The sequence below is a fragment of the Ammospiza caudacuta genome, chromosome Z, assembly GCF_027887145.1.
Source record: "Ammospiza caudacuta isolate bAmmCau1 chromosome Z, bAmmCau1.pri, whole genome shotgun sequence".
Lineage (NCBI taxonomy): Eukaryota > Metazoa > Chordata > Aves > Passeriformes > Passerellidae > Ammospiza > Ammospiza caudacuta.
Genome location: NC_080632.1, coordinates 50,228,576 through 50,248,288, shown reverse-complemented (window position 1 = coordinate 50,248,288; position 19,713 = coordinate 50,228,576). Strand labels below are relative to the sequence as shown.

The following is a 19,713-nucleotide window of genomic DNA, read 5'->3' as shown; positions in this document are numbered from 1 at the left end:
CTCCATTTTATTAAGGTGTTATACACATAATTAATGTACATTGCTTAGTCTCACGACATTTTATATTTAATCTGTTATTACTAACTCTGTAATCTTCGTTATGTTCTAAACAAAGAGAGAGTAGAATGTCCCTGCTTCATGCAGAAACAGACAATGAAAGCAGTGCAATTACTCTTGATAGTAACACAGAACAGCTGTTTGTACAGACATTTAACTCACATTTACAACCTCTCTGTTGCTGGTCTTTTTATATTCTTTCAATAAATCATCAGAATCGCACATACACATATGATACATATACATGTACCAGTATTATATATTCACATAAATGTAAGAACATTAATATTAAATGTGAATATTAAAAAATATTAATATTAAAAAAATCTTCCCAAGCCTGTCTACCCAAATATTATATATTACAAGATTCACTGTATTGAAAATTATCTCAAAGATAAATACTTGTCCAAAATTTCTGACCTTTTTCATTTTCTCATTTGGAAGAATGCAGTATTTCTAAAGGTGAATTAGATTTTATGTGCAGAACAAAGCCCATATGAACAGTACTATACAGAATTGCTATCAGGTATCCAAAGCCGAAATGTCTGTTATTTACCCATTGTATATAATGATATTAATTGTTGGGAATTAAGCTAATAGATAAGGTTTATACTGACACTATCACAGTACCAAATTGTTTTCAACCTTAACCTGACAGAAAACATGGAGTATCATATTCTTCAGTTGCAGTCTTTCCTCAACTATCATCTCCTCACATACCTAGTAGGAAATTATTGTGTTAACTCTAAAAGGAACTTTTCTAGAGATTCATCTACACAAAACTTGAATATTATTTTGCACATCATTCCACTTTAGCTGGCAATCTTCATGCAAGTAATTTTTGAACCTTCAAATAGGAGTTTTGTGAAGGCTTTATGAATAATTGAGGTACTTTTCAGGCTATAGCCTCTGCATGGTGTGCTAGAAAAATCTAGGTTTGTAATCCCACTTCATTGTAAATGAGTTACTTGCAGTTCTTTCCCCAGTCAAGTGTAGGGAAATACCCTTTTAATATAACTAAATTAAAATTCAAAAAATTATTAAATTGAAATAAATTACACTTCAATAAACTATATTATACTTGAAATAAATTCTACTTCAATAAGTTGAAATAAATATATATATTATATAATTGAATTACAAATTGAAATAAATCAAATTGTTGCACAAATACCTAATACTTCTCAAAGCAACACTGAAAAATCAAGTTTACAAATTTCCTCTAATTACTATGATATTAATGTTTTCCAAGAAGGTCTAAAAGTGATGGTTTTGACAAAAAAGTAGAGGATGTGCCATAATGTGACAAAATGTAGTAGCATGAGAGTCTCATTGTCAAATGGTTGAGTAAGGTAGTTGAGGACAATCATCACCCACATGCTAGTGAAACAACAGACCTTCCTGGCAAAATAAACACCGAGTTTCACTGGAATGCTGAACAGCTATGAAAATATCTGGAGCTATGTTTCTTTTTTACTGATAGATAAATTCTAGACATGCTTGGAGACATCCCTCAGGGCTTTTTTTCACATTTCACTTACAAACAGATAACAGCATAAGTACCATTTCACATTTATCAAAAAATCATGCTATAGGATTCCTACTGAAATACATCATAAACCAAAAATATTTAGAAAAATAAATAGGAAATAAAAGGCATCAAGTACTAGAACATGCATATGATTCAGAGCCTATAGAATTCCCAAAATAAATCCATGTGATACACAAATCCTCTCTACAGGGTTGAGGTTAGATGGTGAAGGATGGTGCAGCCTGGAGAAGACTGAGGGGCGACCCCATTGTAGTTACAACTTCCTTGGGAAGAGAAGAGGAGGGGCAGGCACTGATCTCTGCTCTCTGGTCACCAGTGACAGGACTGAAGCCAGTGAAATGGCCTGAAGTTGTGTCAGAGGAGGTTTAGGAAAGGTTTCTTCATCCAGAGGGTGGCTGGGCACTGGAACAGGCTCCCCAGGGAAGTGGTCACAGCACCAGCCTGACAGAATTCAAGAAGTGTTTGGACAATGCTCTCCAGCACATGGTGTGATACCTGAGGCGTCCTGCACAGGCCCAGGAGCTGAAGTCAAGGACCCTTTTGGGTCTATTCCAAGTCAGGCTATTCTATGATTCTGTTTAACTAAACAAAACTGAACGTAGTTGCTAGGAGCATGAACACATTCTGTAACTGATACTTGCTCAGGACTGTTCTCTGCAAGGCAATAGGTGCATACTGAAATGAAAAACTCTTTTTCCAAATCTCAAACTTTTCCTAGCCATCTGCAAAGATACTAACATCCAGATTCTCATTAATTTATATCTGGTTTATTCACATAGAATGCTGCTGCAAAGAAAATTACCTAATCTCCTGTTGTCTTTTCCCCCTTTCTACAGCATCAAATAGAAGCTGCTCCTTTCAAGGTTGGTCATTAGACATTCCCTCCTTAGCTACATCTTACCTCCTCTGTGAAAACTCCCACTTGCAAATCAGCTTAGGATATCAACTCACAATTAACACTTGTCAAGTTTTCAAAACAAGTTGGATATGCTCTTCTTACAGCTAGTGAGAAATCCACCAGAGAGTAATTTGCTCAACTAACACATTATTCTACACTGGAGTGATTGATTTTCCTTGATATTTGCAAAAATATTGATAATATTATATATTAATATGACTTCAAGTTATTAAGCCTGACCAGTAAACAATTCAGCATGGGATCAAGTACTGCAGATTTAATTTCAAACCATACATCCTGCCACACACTGATCCTATTCAGATGACAAGTAATATCCACTATTAGCATTTCACAGAAAAAAATCCTCCAATATCAAAAGTAAGGGCTGACATCTGAAACAGCAAAAATATTAAAGTATTTTGAAATAAAAGCTACTTAAAATTAGCATCTGCACTACTTACAGTACACAGAAATTTTATTGGTGTTAAATTTTAATATTTTCCCAAAGGTCAGTCCATTAAGTTCCCTCTAAGTAATTTTTAAAAAGGTTATTTTATCTGATTCCACCACCTTCCCCTCACTCAGATACCCTTCTATTTGTGCCAAGAGGCAAAAGTGCTCACAGATCATACAGAAATTCATAAATCTCAGAAGCATTTATAAAATCAGTGGAAGCAGAAATGTAAATTCATATAATTTAAAAGCTGTACAGTGCAAGAACTGGAGAAATGCTTTCCTTCTGAGAATGAACATAATCAGAGGGTGATGCTTTTTTGGTATCATCAATATCGATGTAGCATCAATATATTGGTATTTTTCAATTACACTGTTTAGGTAAACACTAAAAAACTGATTTGTTGTTTTGATCCAATATTCCAAGACACTGCAGCTAAGGCATTTGTCTCCACAATTTTAAGTGACAAGAAGGTTTATCTACGGAAGGAAATCTTTTTGTGACACCTTGGAATTCCGATCTAGGCTAAGATTCCGGTATATACTGCTTCCTTTCCTTGCATCTGCAATCCATTCCATATACCTAAATTCTAGAATCTTTTGACTTATTACAGGACAGCTTGATCTTTGGAATGACTCACCCCTCCATGTGAGGCTTCAATGCTACCAAAACCAAGGCAATAGGAGCCTAATAATAGATATAGAGAGGCTATAAATAACCACTTTTTTTATTGAGTCAGTTTTGAAAGGTATACATGTTTTCTGACTTCTAAAATTTGATATTGTGTCTCAATAAAAGAATGCTTCATATCACTTTGAATAACCGGCTACATTCTGTTAATGTAAAATTAAATTTATGCAATATATAAGGCACCAGAAATTGGGATTTTTTCCTAAGAAAATTGAGCAAAGTTTGTGCTAGCTTCAAAATGTAACACCTAATAATGTAAAAGTCATAAAATATATCTTACATTTTAAAATTTCCACCTATGTAACATTTTTATTAATCAAAACATAAATTTAAATCTTTTTTATCAACCATATGTTTATTATACTAGCTGTCCTATATAGTAAATAAATTCTATATTTAGAATTCATAAATATTATTAAATCTTAATTTATGTAGGCCAAATATATTTTTTTATCCACCATAGTTTATCCTAGCTCCTTTGGCTGGAACTCTGAAACTAATGGAGAAAAAACAGAGCTTGTGACCTTTGGAAGACAGGATAGGCAATTCAAGAGCACTACAAAAAGATCATGAGCCTATATGGGGAGAAAGTTAGAAAGGCCAAAGCCCAGCTAGCACCTAAGCTGGCCAGTGTAGTAAAGGACAACAAAAAATGTTTCTAAAAATGCATCAGCAACAAGAAGAGGACCAAGGAGAACTTCCAACCTTGATAGGTGAAAAGGCTGAGGCACTTAATGCCTTCTTTACCTCACTGTTTATTAGTAAGACTTGGTTCTTTGGACACCCACCCTCTAAACTGGAAGACAGGGACAGGAAGCTGGATGAAGCCCCCGTAATCCAGGAGGAAATGGTCAGCCACATCCTAGACCACTCTGACCTGCACAAGTCTATGGGGCCAGATGGGATCCACGCAGGGGTCCTGGAGGAGCCCGCAGAAGTGCTCACCAGGCCACATTCAAGCATTTATTCACCTGGCATCCTGCTCAACTGGGCAGGTCCCAGTAGACTGGATGTTGGCAAACCTGATGCCCCTCTACAAGAAGGGTCAGAAAGAGGACCTAGGGAACTACTGATCTCAGTCCAGGGAAAGTCAAGGACGAGATCATCTTGAATGTTACCCTACAGCAAGTGCAACCGAACAATCAAGGGGCTGGAAATAGCCAGCATCAGTTCCATGCCAGGAAAGGCAGCTCCTGTTTGACCAACCTGATCTCATTCTACAACAAAGGAGATCGGCTGAATGGATGAGGAAGAGGTTGTGGATGTTGTCTACCTGGCCTTCAGTAAAGCCTTTCACACCATTTCCTACAGTATCCTTCTTGAGAAACCAGCTGTTCAAGACTTGGATGGATCACTCTTTCCTGGGTCAAAAACTGTCTGGATGGCCAGGCCCAGAGAGAGGAGGTGAACAGACCTATACCCAGTTAGAAGCCAGTCACCATTGGTGCTCCCAAGGGGGTCAGTATCAGGGCCAATCCTACGTAATGTCTTTATTGATCATCTGAACAAGGGGACTGAGTGTGGCCTCAGTCACTCTGCAGATGGCATAGGGTTAGGCAGGACTGTTGATCTGCTGGAAGGCAGGGAGATCCGCAGAAGGATCTGAGCAGGCTGGATCAATGGGCCAGATTGATGTGCCACTGCCAATGGTGTGACATTCAACAAGGCTCAGTGCCAAGTCCTGCTCTTGAATCACAAAAACACCAAACACAGCACCACAGGTCTGGGGCAGCACAGCTGGAAACCAGCCCAGTGGAGAAGGACCTGGGAGTGCTGGTGACAGCAGCTGAACATGAGCTAATTGAACAGCTCCAGTGCTGTGTCCAGGGCTGGGCCCTCACTGCAGGAAAGGCCCTGAGGGGCTGGAGAGAGCCCAGAGAAGGGCAGTGGAGCTGGGGCAGGCTCTGGGGCACAAGTGCTGTGAGGAGCAGCTGAGGGAGCTGGGGGTGTTTGTCCTGGAGAAAAGGAGGCTCAGGGGGGACCTTATCACTCTCTACAGCTGCCTGAAGGGAGGCTGTGGCCAGCTGGGGATTGGCATCTTCTCCTGGGTAGCAAGTGAGAGGACAAGAGGAAATGGTTTGGATATTGGTAGATAATTCTCCACCAAAAGAGTTGTCTCGCATTGTAACAGGCTGCCCAGGGAAGTGACTGAGGCACCATCTCTAGAGATTTTTAAAAGACATGTAGATGTGGCCCTTGGGGACACAGTTTAGTGGTGGACTTGGCAGTGCTGGATTAGTAGCTGGACTCAACAATCTTAAGGGCCTTTTGCAATCTAAACAAATCTATGATAAAAATGCAACACTAAAAATTCTCTGGACTTAATCCAGTTCCTTTCAAATCCACCAAAACAGCATAATCACTGCAGCAGATTTTATTAATGTGGATTTTAGGAATTACTGAAAAAGGAGTTATTCTAACTACAGTTTTCAGAAACACTTTTTAAAGTTTAGAACAGTATTATAGAAATGAAATTATATTCTTTAAGGTGCACAAAATTAAACTTAGGGCGAACCAAATTTAGTAATATTTAAATAACAAAAAGAGACACTAAGTATGTTGAGAAAGATATAATCACAAGTGAAATTAAAGCTGAAAGATCCAGCTGGAATATTAAGTATTTTGAAAGTAACTTATTTTTTAATCTATGATAACATCCTTAATGTTAATACAATCCGTGTCATAAACTAAAATAGCTATGTAAGTCCTAGAACAATTTCTTAGAAGCAAAGAAATGGGCATATGTTCAATACACAATCGGTTAATCATCATTATCACCCATAATAAAAGATAAGAAAGCAGAATTCAACATTTCCAAACTATTCAATATCGGTCAGTGTTTCATATGTTTTAATTTCTGCTCAAAACATGCAATTTTACATGTATATCATGGTAAGAACTTTGAAAACAGAACATTAATAGTACCTTAGTCTGTTTTTAAGCATATTTTTTCCTGCTGAGGCATACATATTCACAAACATATTTGATTTTCTTACAGAGTTTTCACATATGGGCTAAGAGTTGATCAGCTGCACATATATCCTTTCTTACAGGCAAGAAACTACAGAAGTGGAGATCAGATACTGAAGAACTTACACCTGTTGTGTCAAACTCTTTGCACTTATGAAACCAGCAAAAAGCACAGGATGTCCTGGCATCTTTATTTATTTTTTTATTGAAAATGGGGTGTTCTACTCTAGAAGCTGCCACTCACTTTAAACATATTTTTTGCAAACAAGCTATTCCAGGGGGTTTTAAATAATTGCTTGCTAACTTTGTAATACATTCAACTCTCAGAACATGAAGTTCATATTGAGATATTCGTAATTAATTTTCATTGATTATTTTAATTTAAAATTGTGGAATTTTTTTCCATCTACAAAAAATAATCTTTTTTTCTGAGCAGCAAATTAGGGTAGAACTGGAGAATCAAAAATCTGTAAATAAATTTAAATAAAATAATAAATTAAATAAAAATTCACACTTCAGTATCTTTGAGTTGGAGTAAGAATGGAGGTAAATTGCTACTAGAATTCTTACTTGACACCCTGCATTTAAAACATGTGTTCAGTCCATCATATCAATTGCTAATGACTGTAAAACCTGCTGTCACAGAGCAGCATCCTGAAAAAGCATTCAGTTTCTTACCTGAATAAAACTATACAGCTAAAAAATGCTAGAACCATTTGAATTTTATCTTGGATAACTCTCTTTTGATTCTCCTTTTTTATTTGGTGAGAAGAACACACAAGTGATGATGGCTTTGCAATGTCAAGGCTCATATTAAACCAAAAGTCTTTTAGTTCTAACAGAAACATTTTTCCTTAGAAATAAGCTTGTGAAGACAGTAATGCTCTGGGACCTCTTGGTCTTACCACCTCCCTGTTGAAAAGTCTAAAAGGACAAAGTTTACTGAAATTCGCATTTCAATTAGCTTATTACACATAGCTCTTGGAAGGGGAAGTAGTCGTGGAAGCAGAAGTATTTATTTTTCACTATCTGGCATGCAGTAAAAATGCATTACCTTAAACTTAATGCAATGTATATAAAGCAAGAATATAAGTGACTAAGTTCTGTAATTTGAAATAAATTTACATCTACTTAAGTGTAATTTTTCAGCTAATATCCAATTTATGTATCCATAAAAATTTCTGAATATCCTATATTTTGAGGACAGAAAATGCACGCATGTTTCAATCTGCTAATTTGTCTAATTTTCTGTATCAGTTTAATTTCCTAGCTCTTTCAGTTTTGTTACCATCAGCTCAAACTAAGTTTTTTTCCTCTGACCTGTGTTTCAAATTACACATCACGTTTCCTTACTCTTATTAAGGGCAGCTATAAATTTAACAAAAGGTAGGTTCTTTAAATTTAGATAGAAACAACTATTTTAATTTGCATTATGGGCACCAAGGTTTTCTAAAACAATACAAAAAAATTTGCCATATCTGATAATTTTCTTCTTCCTTGATCTAGTCATTAATTTTTCAACCACACTTACTCTCATTAAAAGTTAAATAGGTCTAAAAAGATTTAATGTTCATTCTGGACAAGTGTATAGAGAACTTTTACAGTTTAAATGTTGCTGATATAATTTTGCTTCTGACAGTGATCCATGTAAGGACTAGTTAGTTGTTTCCATTCATTGGATTATGCTATATTGCTACATTATTAAATAGACATAAGAATTTCATTATTAATAATTTAATTATTTTCTTTATATTTCACCCCAAGAAAAGAGGCACTTCAATTTACTCCCTTAGATTGTTTCCTTTGAGCATGCATTTCTCAATTAAAAAAACTCAACCAAAAGCAATATTTTATTTTCATACTACCCTGCACTTATATTACACTAACACTTCTACTACTACTATAGCATCAATGTTTGCCTGTTATTTCAATAGGACTATCAAGTTCCAAGCTTTTCTTCTAGAGGTTTATAGACTACTAAATGTTGCATCAAAGTTTTAGCAATCTAATAGGGCTTCCTACAGACCCTATACTACATGTTACTTGATGTAAATAAAGCTGTTTTGATTATAGGCATTTTTCATGTTTCACAAGCTCAAAGTACTCGATATCTGTTTGGGTATTTGCAAGAACACAGCTGGTAGAAACTGCAGAACTTCAGCATTAGGTAGCAGTTTTATTAAAGAGCATTTCAGATAACTATGCATTAAAAACCATTTATGATAGACTACTTCCATGCTGTTGGAAAAAAAAATCAATCATCAAACTAGGATAAATATATGAGCCATACCTTGCGTAAAAAAATCTGACTAGGCCTCTGCTTCATGCACATCCAGCACAGAGCTAAAGGTTTGAAACAGTTTTGGATATGTTACATAATGAAAGGAAAGGTATGGGTTAAAAATAGGAAGGATGTAGAAGAAAGGAACTACCAGATTAGACCACCAAAAATGGGGGGAGGGCTGGAGAGGAGGGGAATGAAAGAGAGAGAAAGAGACAGGGGGAGAGAAAATAGAGAGAGAAAGGGAGAGAGACAGAGAGAAAGAAGAAGAGAAAGCAAGAGAAAGCAAGAAAGCAAGCAAGAAAGAAAATATCTGCAACAGGTACAGCTGATTCTGCTATGAGCTCTCTTCCAGCTATAAAATCTCTCATCTTTAGGATTCTAAGCCAGTAAATAGATGATATTTTTTGGCATCCAGTATTAGAATTTCTATATAAAAGGTCTGCTATGCCCTTAACAAAAAGTTACTTTGAATATTGTACAGCCTTTCCAAAAGAAAAATACAATGCTAAGACAAAATCTTCCTTAAATCTAATAGGCTTCAGGAGATCAACACAGGAACCTAGCTCCTGATGACACGTAATGTTTCTGGCAGTATAAGGTGGAGGAAAACTACTTTGCTCAGAACAATCTCCTGCCATACATCTAAACTGCTCTGTTGGTTACACTAGGAAAATTTATATTTTCCAGCTGAACACACTAACAGTTATTGTTAACAACTGTTAGTTATAGTCATGAAGCACGACTGCAAATTTATTTATTTCCTAAGGAAAGACAACAAATCACTACAGAGATAGACTGACAGAAGTCAGTGAGAACACTGGCCAAAAAAATGGTGAGACTTGCCAGACAATTTTAGTGAAGATTTAGTGGTAGGCTCTGTTTCCTCCTATCAATTTCTATCCAATATCTTTGTTTCTTAGTGTCCTCAGAGTGTTACTAGTTGTTAATGTTATCCATTTCTTTAGCATTTTTTTAAGTCACACTAAAGGAAATTAGAAATTCAGGTAAGCACCTGAGTAATTTGTACTTTATGCTATTAAGTATTCCTTACTCACTGATGAAAATAATATAGATCTTTTAATGTAATTCTTGTAATGTTAAATATCCCAGAGACAATTTTCTGCTCACATATGGGAAACCATATAAACAATGTAAATATATAAAATACCTATTTCAACTGTGAACTGGTTTTATTCTCAGCCAAGCACAGATTATGCCTAAAAATTCCTAGAACATTCCTGCCTAAAACTTCCTAGAACATTCTTGCATAGAGAAATTGACTTGTTGATAATCTAAGGTTTGTAAGTAGAAAGAGGGAAATTATATGAGCATCTGTTCCTGGAGCACATATATACATCCAGCCACCCTTTATCCTGTCATTGGATAGGACATAACTAATGTTTTATATTATGTTCTCTCAGGTGTTTGAGAGAGACAGAGAGAGAGAGACAAGAGCACGCACAAGTGCATCCACAAAAAAGGACCTCAAATCTGTGGTATTTTTTATTCGACATTATAACAGTGAGTAAAACTGTTCAACAGAATGTTTATCCTTCCTCCATATACTTTCTCACTAGTAGCATGTCTTTTCACTTCTACAAAAATTCTGTTTCTTGAGAACCTAACTTTGCCTTGCAGTACTTGATGCTATTTAATTTCCTAAGTGGAGAGAAAAAAATAAATTAAAAAAACAGAGGAAGTTTATGAGTTTAACCTAAAATTATGAGTGTAGAGGTAATAATTGAAAACAAAGACAAACAACTAATTACCTTTCCAAAACACAGGAAAGGTTATTTGAATAGCAGCTGCTCTGACTCTCATTACTTTTTATGATCATCTGATGTAAACAAGCACAAATGTGACTACATGTCAAAATATAGGTCTGAAAAACTGTAGTGATAACTGAGTGATGATCATCCAATGGTTTCTCAGTTCCAGAATCAGACATGAGATTTTCACCCCTCTGTTATAACATATCCTAGAAGAGTGGAAAATAAACCTTTGCCTCATGAGCTCTGTATTTAACAAAAACTTATTATTAACTGAACCCCTCCAAATTTACAGAGTTGGACTTAATTCTCTGTGACTGAATGTGTTTCAGTTGTCTTTGTGTGTGTGTTCAAATATACATCCAAATAATTCTTGGATGTTTTGAGGTTTTTATTACTCCCCTCATATATGACCAACCACTCATTTTACACTACTACTTTTTCATGTTAACAATGCTCTAAGACTTTGGTCCAGGAGGAACAACTAAACCAAGCTAAGCTCTTATCACATATATTTTGAATTTTCTAGTGACTTTCAAGTCCTCAAATGTAGTAGATTTTTGCACTTTTTTCCCCCTCTAGACTTCTCTTGTGAGATAAGCTTATAACAAGTTTTCTACACTGCACAGTCAAGAACAATTTCTTCCCAGGGAGGCCAAATTTTGAAACGTCTTTTGGAAGAGCTTATAATGGCAATGGCAAAAAGAAAAAAGTAATTGGGGTTTCAAAATCCAGTTTGCAATCTCCAATTTTCATGGCATTGTGTCATGAAAACCGAAACCTTAGAATGGCATAACTGAAACCTCAGAATACTGGAGGTAACAGAAAGTCAAGCTCAGCAGTCAGAGCATAGGTTCGAGTATTGGACCAGAGATTTTTGAATGAGGTTTGGTTTTCATTGTTTTAATTTCTGCAATTAGAAGGGTGGATGGATGGCCCAGAGAAAACCATTCCCATCGTACTTACTTTTCCTGTCAGAAGCTGTATAGGCCTTAGATCACCTGGGCCAAGGCAGGAGGAACAAGAGTGGAAATATTCATAACATCTCTGAGAGATATTAAAGTCCTCAACAAACTATTTGATTGGAAATCACAGTGCTATTTTCCTGTCTTTATTTCTCCTGAGTATTCTTGAAGCTGAACTCTCTCCATGAAGTCAGAGAGAAGTGATGTTACAGATCCCAGACAAGGAGAGAGTGAGGGGATAGTCTATGCAAATTAATCTACCAAAGGAATCAGTCATTCCTCTCGCTGTGCATGTAATAAATGGCATTGAAAACAACACTAAGAACACTACATTTCCCAGTAGACCTGTGAAATTGCTATTACACATTTGTGAGACTGCACCGAGGGAACTATGCTGCCTCCCTGATCAGAGAATGGATTCAAAGAAGATGGAGTGAGTCTCTTGGAAGTGCACAGTGATATCATGTGAAGCAAAAGATCCAAGTCAGAGCACTGCACATTCTGACTAGATAGTGGAAAAGCATTTTTCGATGGAGTAGTCAAATCCTGAAGCAGTTTGTCCAGAGAGACTGCAGAACCTCCTTTCCTGGGAGTGTTCCTGAACTGAACACTGCACTGGGCAATATTTTCTCAATAGACCTTCTTTGAGCAATGGCTAGACCAAGTGACTTACAGAGGTCCTTTCCAACAAAAATCATTCCATGATTGTATAGTGCTATATATCCATAATTTCTCTTTGGCCCATTCATATTTGTTTGCATGTGCTAAGTTAACTGAGCAGGTGGATTTGTCTTATTTATCATCAGAGTGCGGTTATTTTTCTTTACTGGAAGATACTTTTACTAAAAGATACTTTGCAACTTTGGCACAAATACTGTCATGTAACACTGTAATACAGACCTATTTAAAATGACTGAAAGTAGCCAGGCACATAGGTATAATGGCAGCCACACTACTAAGCTAAAGGGTTAGTTTGACAACTCCACAGAGGGCACACTAAGACATTAGGAACACACAGGAGATAGGAGAGATACCTCTGAAAAGAATTTGGAGAATGAAAAATATGGGACTTGTCCTAGCTGCTAACTGCTGTTAGTAATTGCTATTAGTAGACAGCTATTGCCTCCCTCCTGTAATCCTTGCTATATGTAACTTAGGGCCTTCAAGGCCCATCAAGGAAGAGATGCAGGTAACAGGATCAAAATAAACATTAACAGAATTTAAAATCTTATCTGCACATTTTCATTCCTATTATCAAATGTTATTGTCACCTTGTCACCTTTAAATATGCAGTCTAAACACACAATACTATATCTAATTTCTAATTACTGAATCTAGTTTCTTTAGATTACCAGAAGAGCTTTGGATTTGATCCTGAAATGGTGGCAGAACCACCCTATTACCAAAAACAATCCTCTTGTTCTAAGAAATAATCTGTATTCTTGTTCATGAAAATAAACTCAAAGCTCATCTCGTCTAGATCTGCTGAATACCTTATACTGATGATGGGGAAGGAACATTGACATTCTTCACATTGGCAAGGACAACCTACTTTCAGATCACCCTGTCAACTGACACAGAGTGATGTTTGTCCAACACTCTTTTTCATTAATCCTTTGCCTTCCAGTAGCAAGAAATTAATTCTTGGAACTTGTCCATTGAGACAAACTATTTAGGAGCCAAATAGTACTGCCTTGCTTTCATGTATGTCCCCAGCTTCCGCTCACACTCATAGTTTTAACATGAATCTCACAGGTTCCCCTCCTAGCTCCAAAGTCTTCTCTAAAGGAAGACTACAATGCAGTTTGAATTACTTAACTCTGTTGAAGATGACTTTAAAAGAAATCTACTAAGGTTCTTTTAGTGTTTTACACAAAAGTTCCATCTAAATTACTCTTCAGCTGCGCACCAGCTGTCTCCACACGTTTACAACATCAGCTGAGCACCACTGACCTGACACCAAGAGCTTGTGTGTCCAATGGACATCTTCACTAATACTCAAATAATATTGCTATATTAAGGCCTATTTAAAATACATGAATATATTAAACAGTTATGTTAATAATTTTAAGTAGAACTTCATATAGCCACATCTTTTTTAAAGAGTGTTTGAATCTTGATTATTCTCTGTTTGATTATGAAGAAATTGTCCTGTTAGATTATCAGGTGTATACTTATTAAATTAAGAAATTTGAACCATTCATTCTCAGCAACATTCATATTAAAATATATTTGAATATGTGAATTTTAAAAGCTCATATTTTTACAAGTTCCAGCAGCATTAAAATTAATGCTACTCATATAGTTCAGGTCACACAACTCTAACAATCAGAAAATGTAAGCCTTTCAAAACATGAAAACAACACCCTTAATAGTCACTTATTTAAAATATTGACAACATGAGATTCTTATTTCATTAATCTCTACAGACAATTAAAAAGAACAGTAATCCAATAATGTTTACTAAGATGTAAAATTTATTTGTGTCTCTGAAGTAGGGATACCATATGCCAATTATCTTAACATCTTGGGTGCTAGTACTATGCAGTAGTAAACAAAGCAATAATACACTGCCAAACACGTAAACAACAAAATTCTAAGTTAGAAACTGCTGCTAAATTCTGAGAGTGTTATTTATGGGCCTGTAAGTTGGAAAACACTCTTCTTCCTTTTTCTTTGTCTGTGTGGAAGAAGCTAAGATATAATAGATGAAGAGGAGCTTTCCAAACCAAGCAGGAGGAAGGAATGGGGCCTAGGATGGAAAGAGGTGCGCATTTTATTGGAGAATGAAACAAATTTGCAAAGTAGCTGTTCTTTCTATAGCTCCATATGTAGCTACAAAGTCCAAGAGTTAATCCATCTAAATTATTAGAGTGGTGTACAATATCCCAGACTTCAGAAAGTTAAGACACTAATGCATAAACTTCACTTCTTCTCCTAATAGAGAATAAAGCCCCTAGGCAACTGAAATATTATGCTGCATTCAGTTTTGAGAGTTATTCTGGTTTATTAGCTATTATTGGGTGGTATAAGGACAAGACTGACACTTCAAGAAAAATAATCGTACTTTAGAACAATCTTCATATGTAAGCAATGAAGTAATGAATGCTACTTGGTCAGACCGGGTCCCATACTTGAAAGAGAGCTAGTAGATTTGTTTGACAGCAACTAATTTTAATGAAAGTAGTTTTTTAAACTTTTTTTCACTTATGAAATTAGTTTTTTAAACAGACAGCAATAGGGAACAAACACAAGGATTACTGGATTGTAAAACCTAGTGTTGCCTCACCATTGCGTGGATGTTTATGTTTAAACACCGATGAAAAGTTGTTTTTGTGAAATCCTAGGCCAAAACAACACTGGAGATAAAATTTACAGAGGACATATTGTAAAATAATAATTGCCTGGGAAACCTGACAAAAAGAAATTAGGAGACTAAGATTTATTTTAAGTATACAACATCCTGGGAAATTCCACGACTAGTGGAATTAGGACTGATGATATTTGTTCTCCAATTTTTTCAGTCTGAAATTTCATTAGTGAAAAATAGAACATAGAAAATGATATGGCAAGACGATTTGATTGACATATGACTAATGGCCTTTAAAAATGCCAGGGTGGGGTTTTCTTTAAACAACTAGCCTGTGTATATAGATCACACAACAGTGCTAATCATGCGTGAAGAGGTACCTGAAATTTATGAAGATAACCACAGTAGCTTAATTTATTACACTGAGTATTTTGTGTTATTGACTAGAAAATTATTTGAGTTGAAGTATTTATTTCTCAGTTCCATGACTACTGTTTTTTATTACATAGTTCTTTTTGTTCTGTGATCTAAAAATTCACTTTAGCATGAATCTGTAATTACCCTGTTTCTGTTTTTCTTTTACATAAGAAAAAATATTGTCAGAGAGAGATTAAATGACTGGCACAAGAACACACAGTAAACAACTGGCAAAAACTGTGATCACAGATAATCCAGTTGTCTTCTATGACTATCCTGGTTTTTGTGCAGCTCTTGTGTATATGAATTCAAAACACCTTCTAATTTAAAAATGCACTAATAATCTTGACTTTTATGCAAAATACATTAGTCGATGGTCCTGACACATCCTTCTGTATAATGAAATGCTGCTGTATTCCTTGAAGGAGCTACAGCACTGTTCCAAATAAGTTGAGTGCAAAGTTAGTGATGGTTATGAAGAGACAGAGAAAGCATTGGAGTGATTATAAGCAGTGTTAGTATCACAAACTACAAGTACATAGCGTTTTTCAACTAATTCAGTTTCGAATCTTTGCTAGCTGATTTTGCCTTTTAAATGTTAGTTCTCTTCAATTTGAATAATAAAGATGTACTAGTCAGTTCTAACTCAAATAGTAACATATGTAATTTCTCCTTCTCATTTCTTTTGAAAAATACAACTGTTACATACTTTTAAGTTCTCTACTAAACTTAAAAGAGAAAATACTTCAAAGTTGTATATTTGGTTTATTAAGTGTCCTTTATGGTTTTCATTGAGGTTTTCAGAAATGCGACATGTGTAGAGTGAAACAAAATAAATTCAGGAAAAACAATTACACAGATGTAATTTTTTTACATTTGAGACATCAGGGTATTATACTACCCCTATCTTTTGATGCATCTTCCATACTTTCATATGCAATTTTCCCCAGTTCTAGACAGTTTTACCCACCATATTTAGAGAAATTTGAAGTCTTCTCAAATACAAGCTTGTCTCCTTACACCACAATAAATCCAGAGGAAAGGAATCCATTGGAGGAATGTTCTTTTGAAAACAGTTTAAATAGGGGAGAAGTATAAAAATGTCTAAATACGAAAAGGGAACTGCAATACTTCTAAAAGGACAGGTGTCTTTCACAAAAATATTGGAGGTTTTTGCAAGTCATTGCTTTTACAAGAATAAGAAGATGTATAAATAGAAGATATTTTTCTTTGCTTTTTATGCAAAAAAAGGGGGGGAGGGGAAGTAGCAATTGACAGAAACCTTGAAATTAAAGTCCTGGAAAGACCACCCTTTTTTGGATATTTCTTCATTTTATTTGTAAAGCAATTTGTTACCGTTCACTTTGTGTTTACATACTATAGTTGTTTTCTTCATTCAAGATGTTTTACTGCAAGACTTTATTCTAAGAAAGTAATTTGATGGTGAATTATATTGAACTTCTTCACTCTTCTTTGCTTTACTACTTCCAAAAGGGAAGCACATCTGAAGCATTTTTACTAATCCCATAAAATTAAAATAAAATTCAGTGACGTCAGTTAAGCAGCATGTCATGTCAAAACAACATTTTTATGCTAATAGAATAGAAATAGAATGAAGATTTAAAAAACAAAAATACTTTTCATATTGAAGTCTTAATTCAATTCCCATTTAAACAGGTGTCATATAAATTGTAATTTAAAATGGCCCTGAAATCCTAATAGAAGAAATAGTATGTGTACTCTCCCTTTCCACCTTGACTTAGTACCCCCTCAATAACTACTCACTTATGGAATAATGCTGAATATATTCAAGGCAACAATTATGATATATAAAAATTAAGCTTTTTTGCCATTACAAACAGAAAGTCTTAAAGGTCGAAAATACTAGACCCCTAGAGGGTTTTTTTTATATAAAAGAAACAGGAATGTATTGAAAAAAGCTTTAAATTGACCATTTGTTAATTTTTGAATCTTATTATTTTTTCTTTCCAATCTTACATGGTGGAAAAATTTAACATCATTAACTTCACACAAGAATGAGTTCACAGAAGGGATACAAATGTGCAGCAACAGAATGGCTGTGTGGAAACCAAAGATATTAAAAGACATATTTAAAGATTACTTATTTGAAAATACAGTTCTAGTTTACAATTGCTGGATCTCTTTATTTCTTAATTATATATGAAGTTGACATGAAGTTACTGTTAGGCAGAAACAGAGCTAACACTGCAAGAGTATACTCAAGTATGTCTTTTTCAGATTTATGGTCAAGGCTCCATAATAAAGAATGCGGTGTGCACCACAGAAACACACAAAGCAATCTTCATTGAGAAAGGATTCTATTATTTATTCATCAAGCATATCACGCTATAAAAATCTGATTATCCAGGAAATCAAAAATCTACAGAGTCCCTCAGTATCAAGTATTGTCTCTCTGCCCACCATTCTCTCCATAAATCCTTTATTCACAATGTCTGCTTAAAATTCAAGCGCAAGCGTGTGTCTCTCTACTAAAAGGAAGTGCTTCCAGCTACTAAATTTGAAGTCCGAATAATAAATTGATTCTTCAGATTCAACATCTTTCTGATTTTGACAGAGAATCTGATTTTAAAACAGATGCCTGTTACAGCCATCAAGGGTAAAAGAGGCATTGGTAAGCTACACAGTGAAAAATAAATCCACAGCTCATTTAAAGCGGAACAATAGACTAGTAGATGACGGAGTCCTCCCTCTGGCTAAGAAACCATTAGCCTATTTTCTCAACTAAGCCCATTCAAACTAACAGGACCCTAACCCTGGATTTGCCAGACTGTCTCCCACCCCCCAGAACTCTCATTATTTTAACTTTGTGAAAACATCACACGAATCGCGTCCTTCCCGCTCGGCAGCAGCGCTGAAGGTTCCCGGGGAGCGCGGGCAGCTCGAGCGAGGAGGGGCAGCCGGGGAGGCAGCGGAGCGGCGCCGGGCGCAGGGAAGCGCGGCCCCGCTGCCCGCCCCGCTCACGGCTCCGTGCCGGCACAGACGCCGTCCCGCTCCCACCCACGTGTTTCGTGGCCGCTTTTCCACCCACAGACAGGCGTGTACGGGACGACGCGGCGCCGCCCGTGCCCCGGTCACGCCCGCTTCAGACGAGCCCAGACCGGGGGTTCCTTGCAGCGTCCCAGCCCGGCGTCCGGGTCCCCAGCACGGCTGCGCACCCCGAGCCCACCTCCCTTTCGGAGCCTCCGCAACCGCAGGGTGCCCGTTCCTTATCCTTGCCGCCGGGGGAAGGGAGGCCGGTCGGACGGGGGTCCCGCGGTGCCCACCCCTCAGCGGCCGCCACTGAATCCCGTCCCCGCGGCCGGGAGCGGCGCTCCTCCGCCGCACCCCCCACACGCGCGGCCGGAGCGCTGGGCCAAGCCCTCTCCTACCGTCTGAGTCCCTGGAAGGAGGAGGGCCAGGACATTCGCGATTTTTTCAAGCCGGGCCGGTGGCCGGTCTCCACGGCGTAGGAGGCGCGGTCCATGGCTTGGCAGTAGAGGTACCGCTCCGTGTCGGAGTAGCCACGGTGCCTGACGCGAGCCCCGGCCAGGCAGCGGCCCCGCGACACGGGAGACGGTGGCTGCTGCCCGGGGTGCTGCTGGTGCTGGAGGAACTGGTGCTGTCGCAGCTGCGGTGGGTAGTGCTGATCTTGCCGCCACAGATGCTTCGGGGCTTTGAGACCCCCGCTACCGTCGTTGCCCCCGTCGCTGCCGCTGGGCATCGCGGACAAGCCGCTGCTGCTCTCCGCCTCCATGCTGCCGGCGGTCGGGCCGCGCCGGGCGGGCGGGCAGGGGCGGCGGCTGCCGCCTTCCTGCGGGCAGCGGCGAGGAAACTGTGCTGAAAAGTTGGACAGCTCCTGCCGCGCCACCCCTCGCCCGGCTGTGGGAGCGACTGGGGCAGCCGCGCCGCCGGGTCTTGACTGCTCCGCGGGAGGGGAGGCGGGGAGAGGGGGAGGAGGAGGAGGAGGAGAGGAGGGGCTGGCATCCCGCTCGGAAATATTTAAAGCCAGGCTGGAGCCGGGGCGACGGAAAGTAGACCCGACAGGGGGCAGTGGTTGGGGGCAGAGTGCGCTGGGATGTGGGAGAGTGCGCGATGAGGATGCCGATAGGGCGCGGGGGTGGGCATGGGACCGGGAGTGAATGCGGAGGGGGTCAGTGCCGCTGGTGCTGCAGCCCGCCCCTCCTGAGGCGCCCGTCTCCCGCCCTGGGGCCGCGGCTGCTGGCCGGACAGGCCTCCCTCCGGAGGGACTCTCGCTGCCGGGCGACAGCAGGTGGCAAAGTTGCTCGCGTCCCTGTTCACCGAGAACTTTGAGGTGGGTTAAAAATG

The 19,713-nt window shown here is 38.2% G+C and overlaps 1 protein-coding gene across 1 annotated transcript in view; it reads right to left on the bottom strand.

Annotated features, from left to right (window-relative positions):
- PDE4D (phosphodiesterase 4D) overlaps positions 1-19,141 on the bottom strand; it is a 348,137-nt gene extending 328,996 nt beyond the window's left edge. Inside the window, exon 1 of the mRNA XM_058824292.1 lies at positions 18,777-19,141. Coding sequence (XP_058680275.1) covers positions 18,777-19,141 — 365 coding nt within the window. The remainder of the gene's footprint in view (positions 1-18,776) is intronic.
- Between the last annotated feature and the right edge of the window lie 572 nt (positions 19,142-19,713).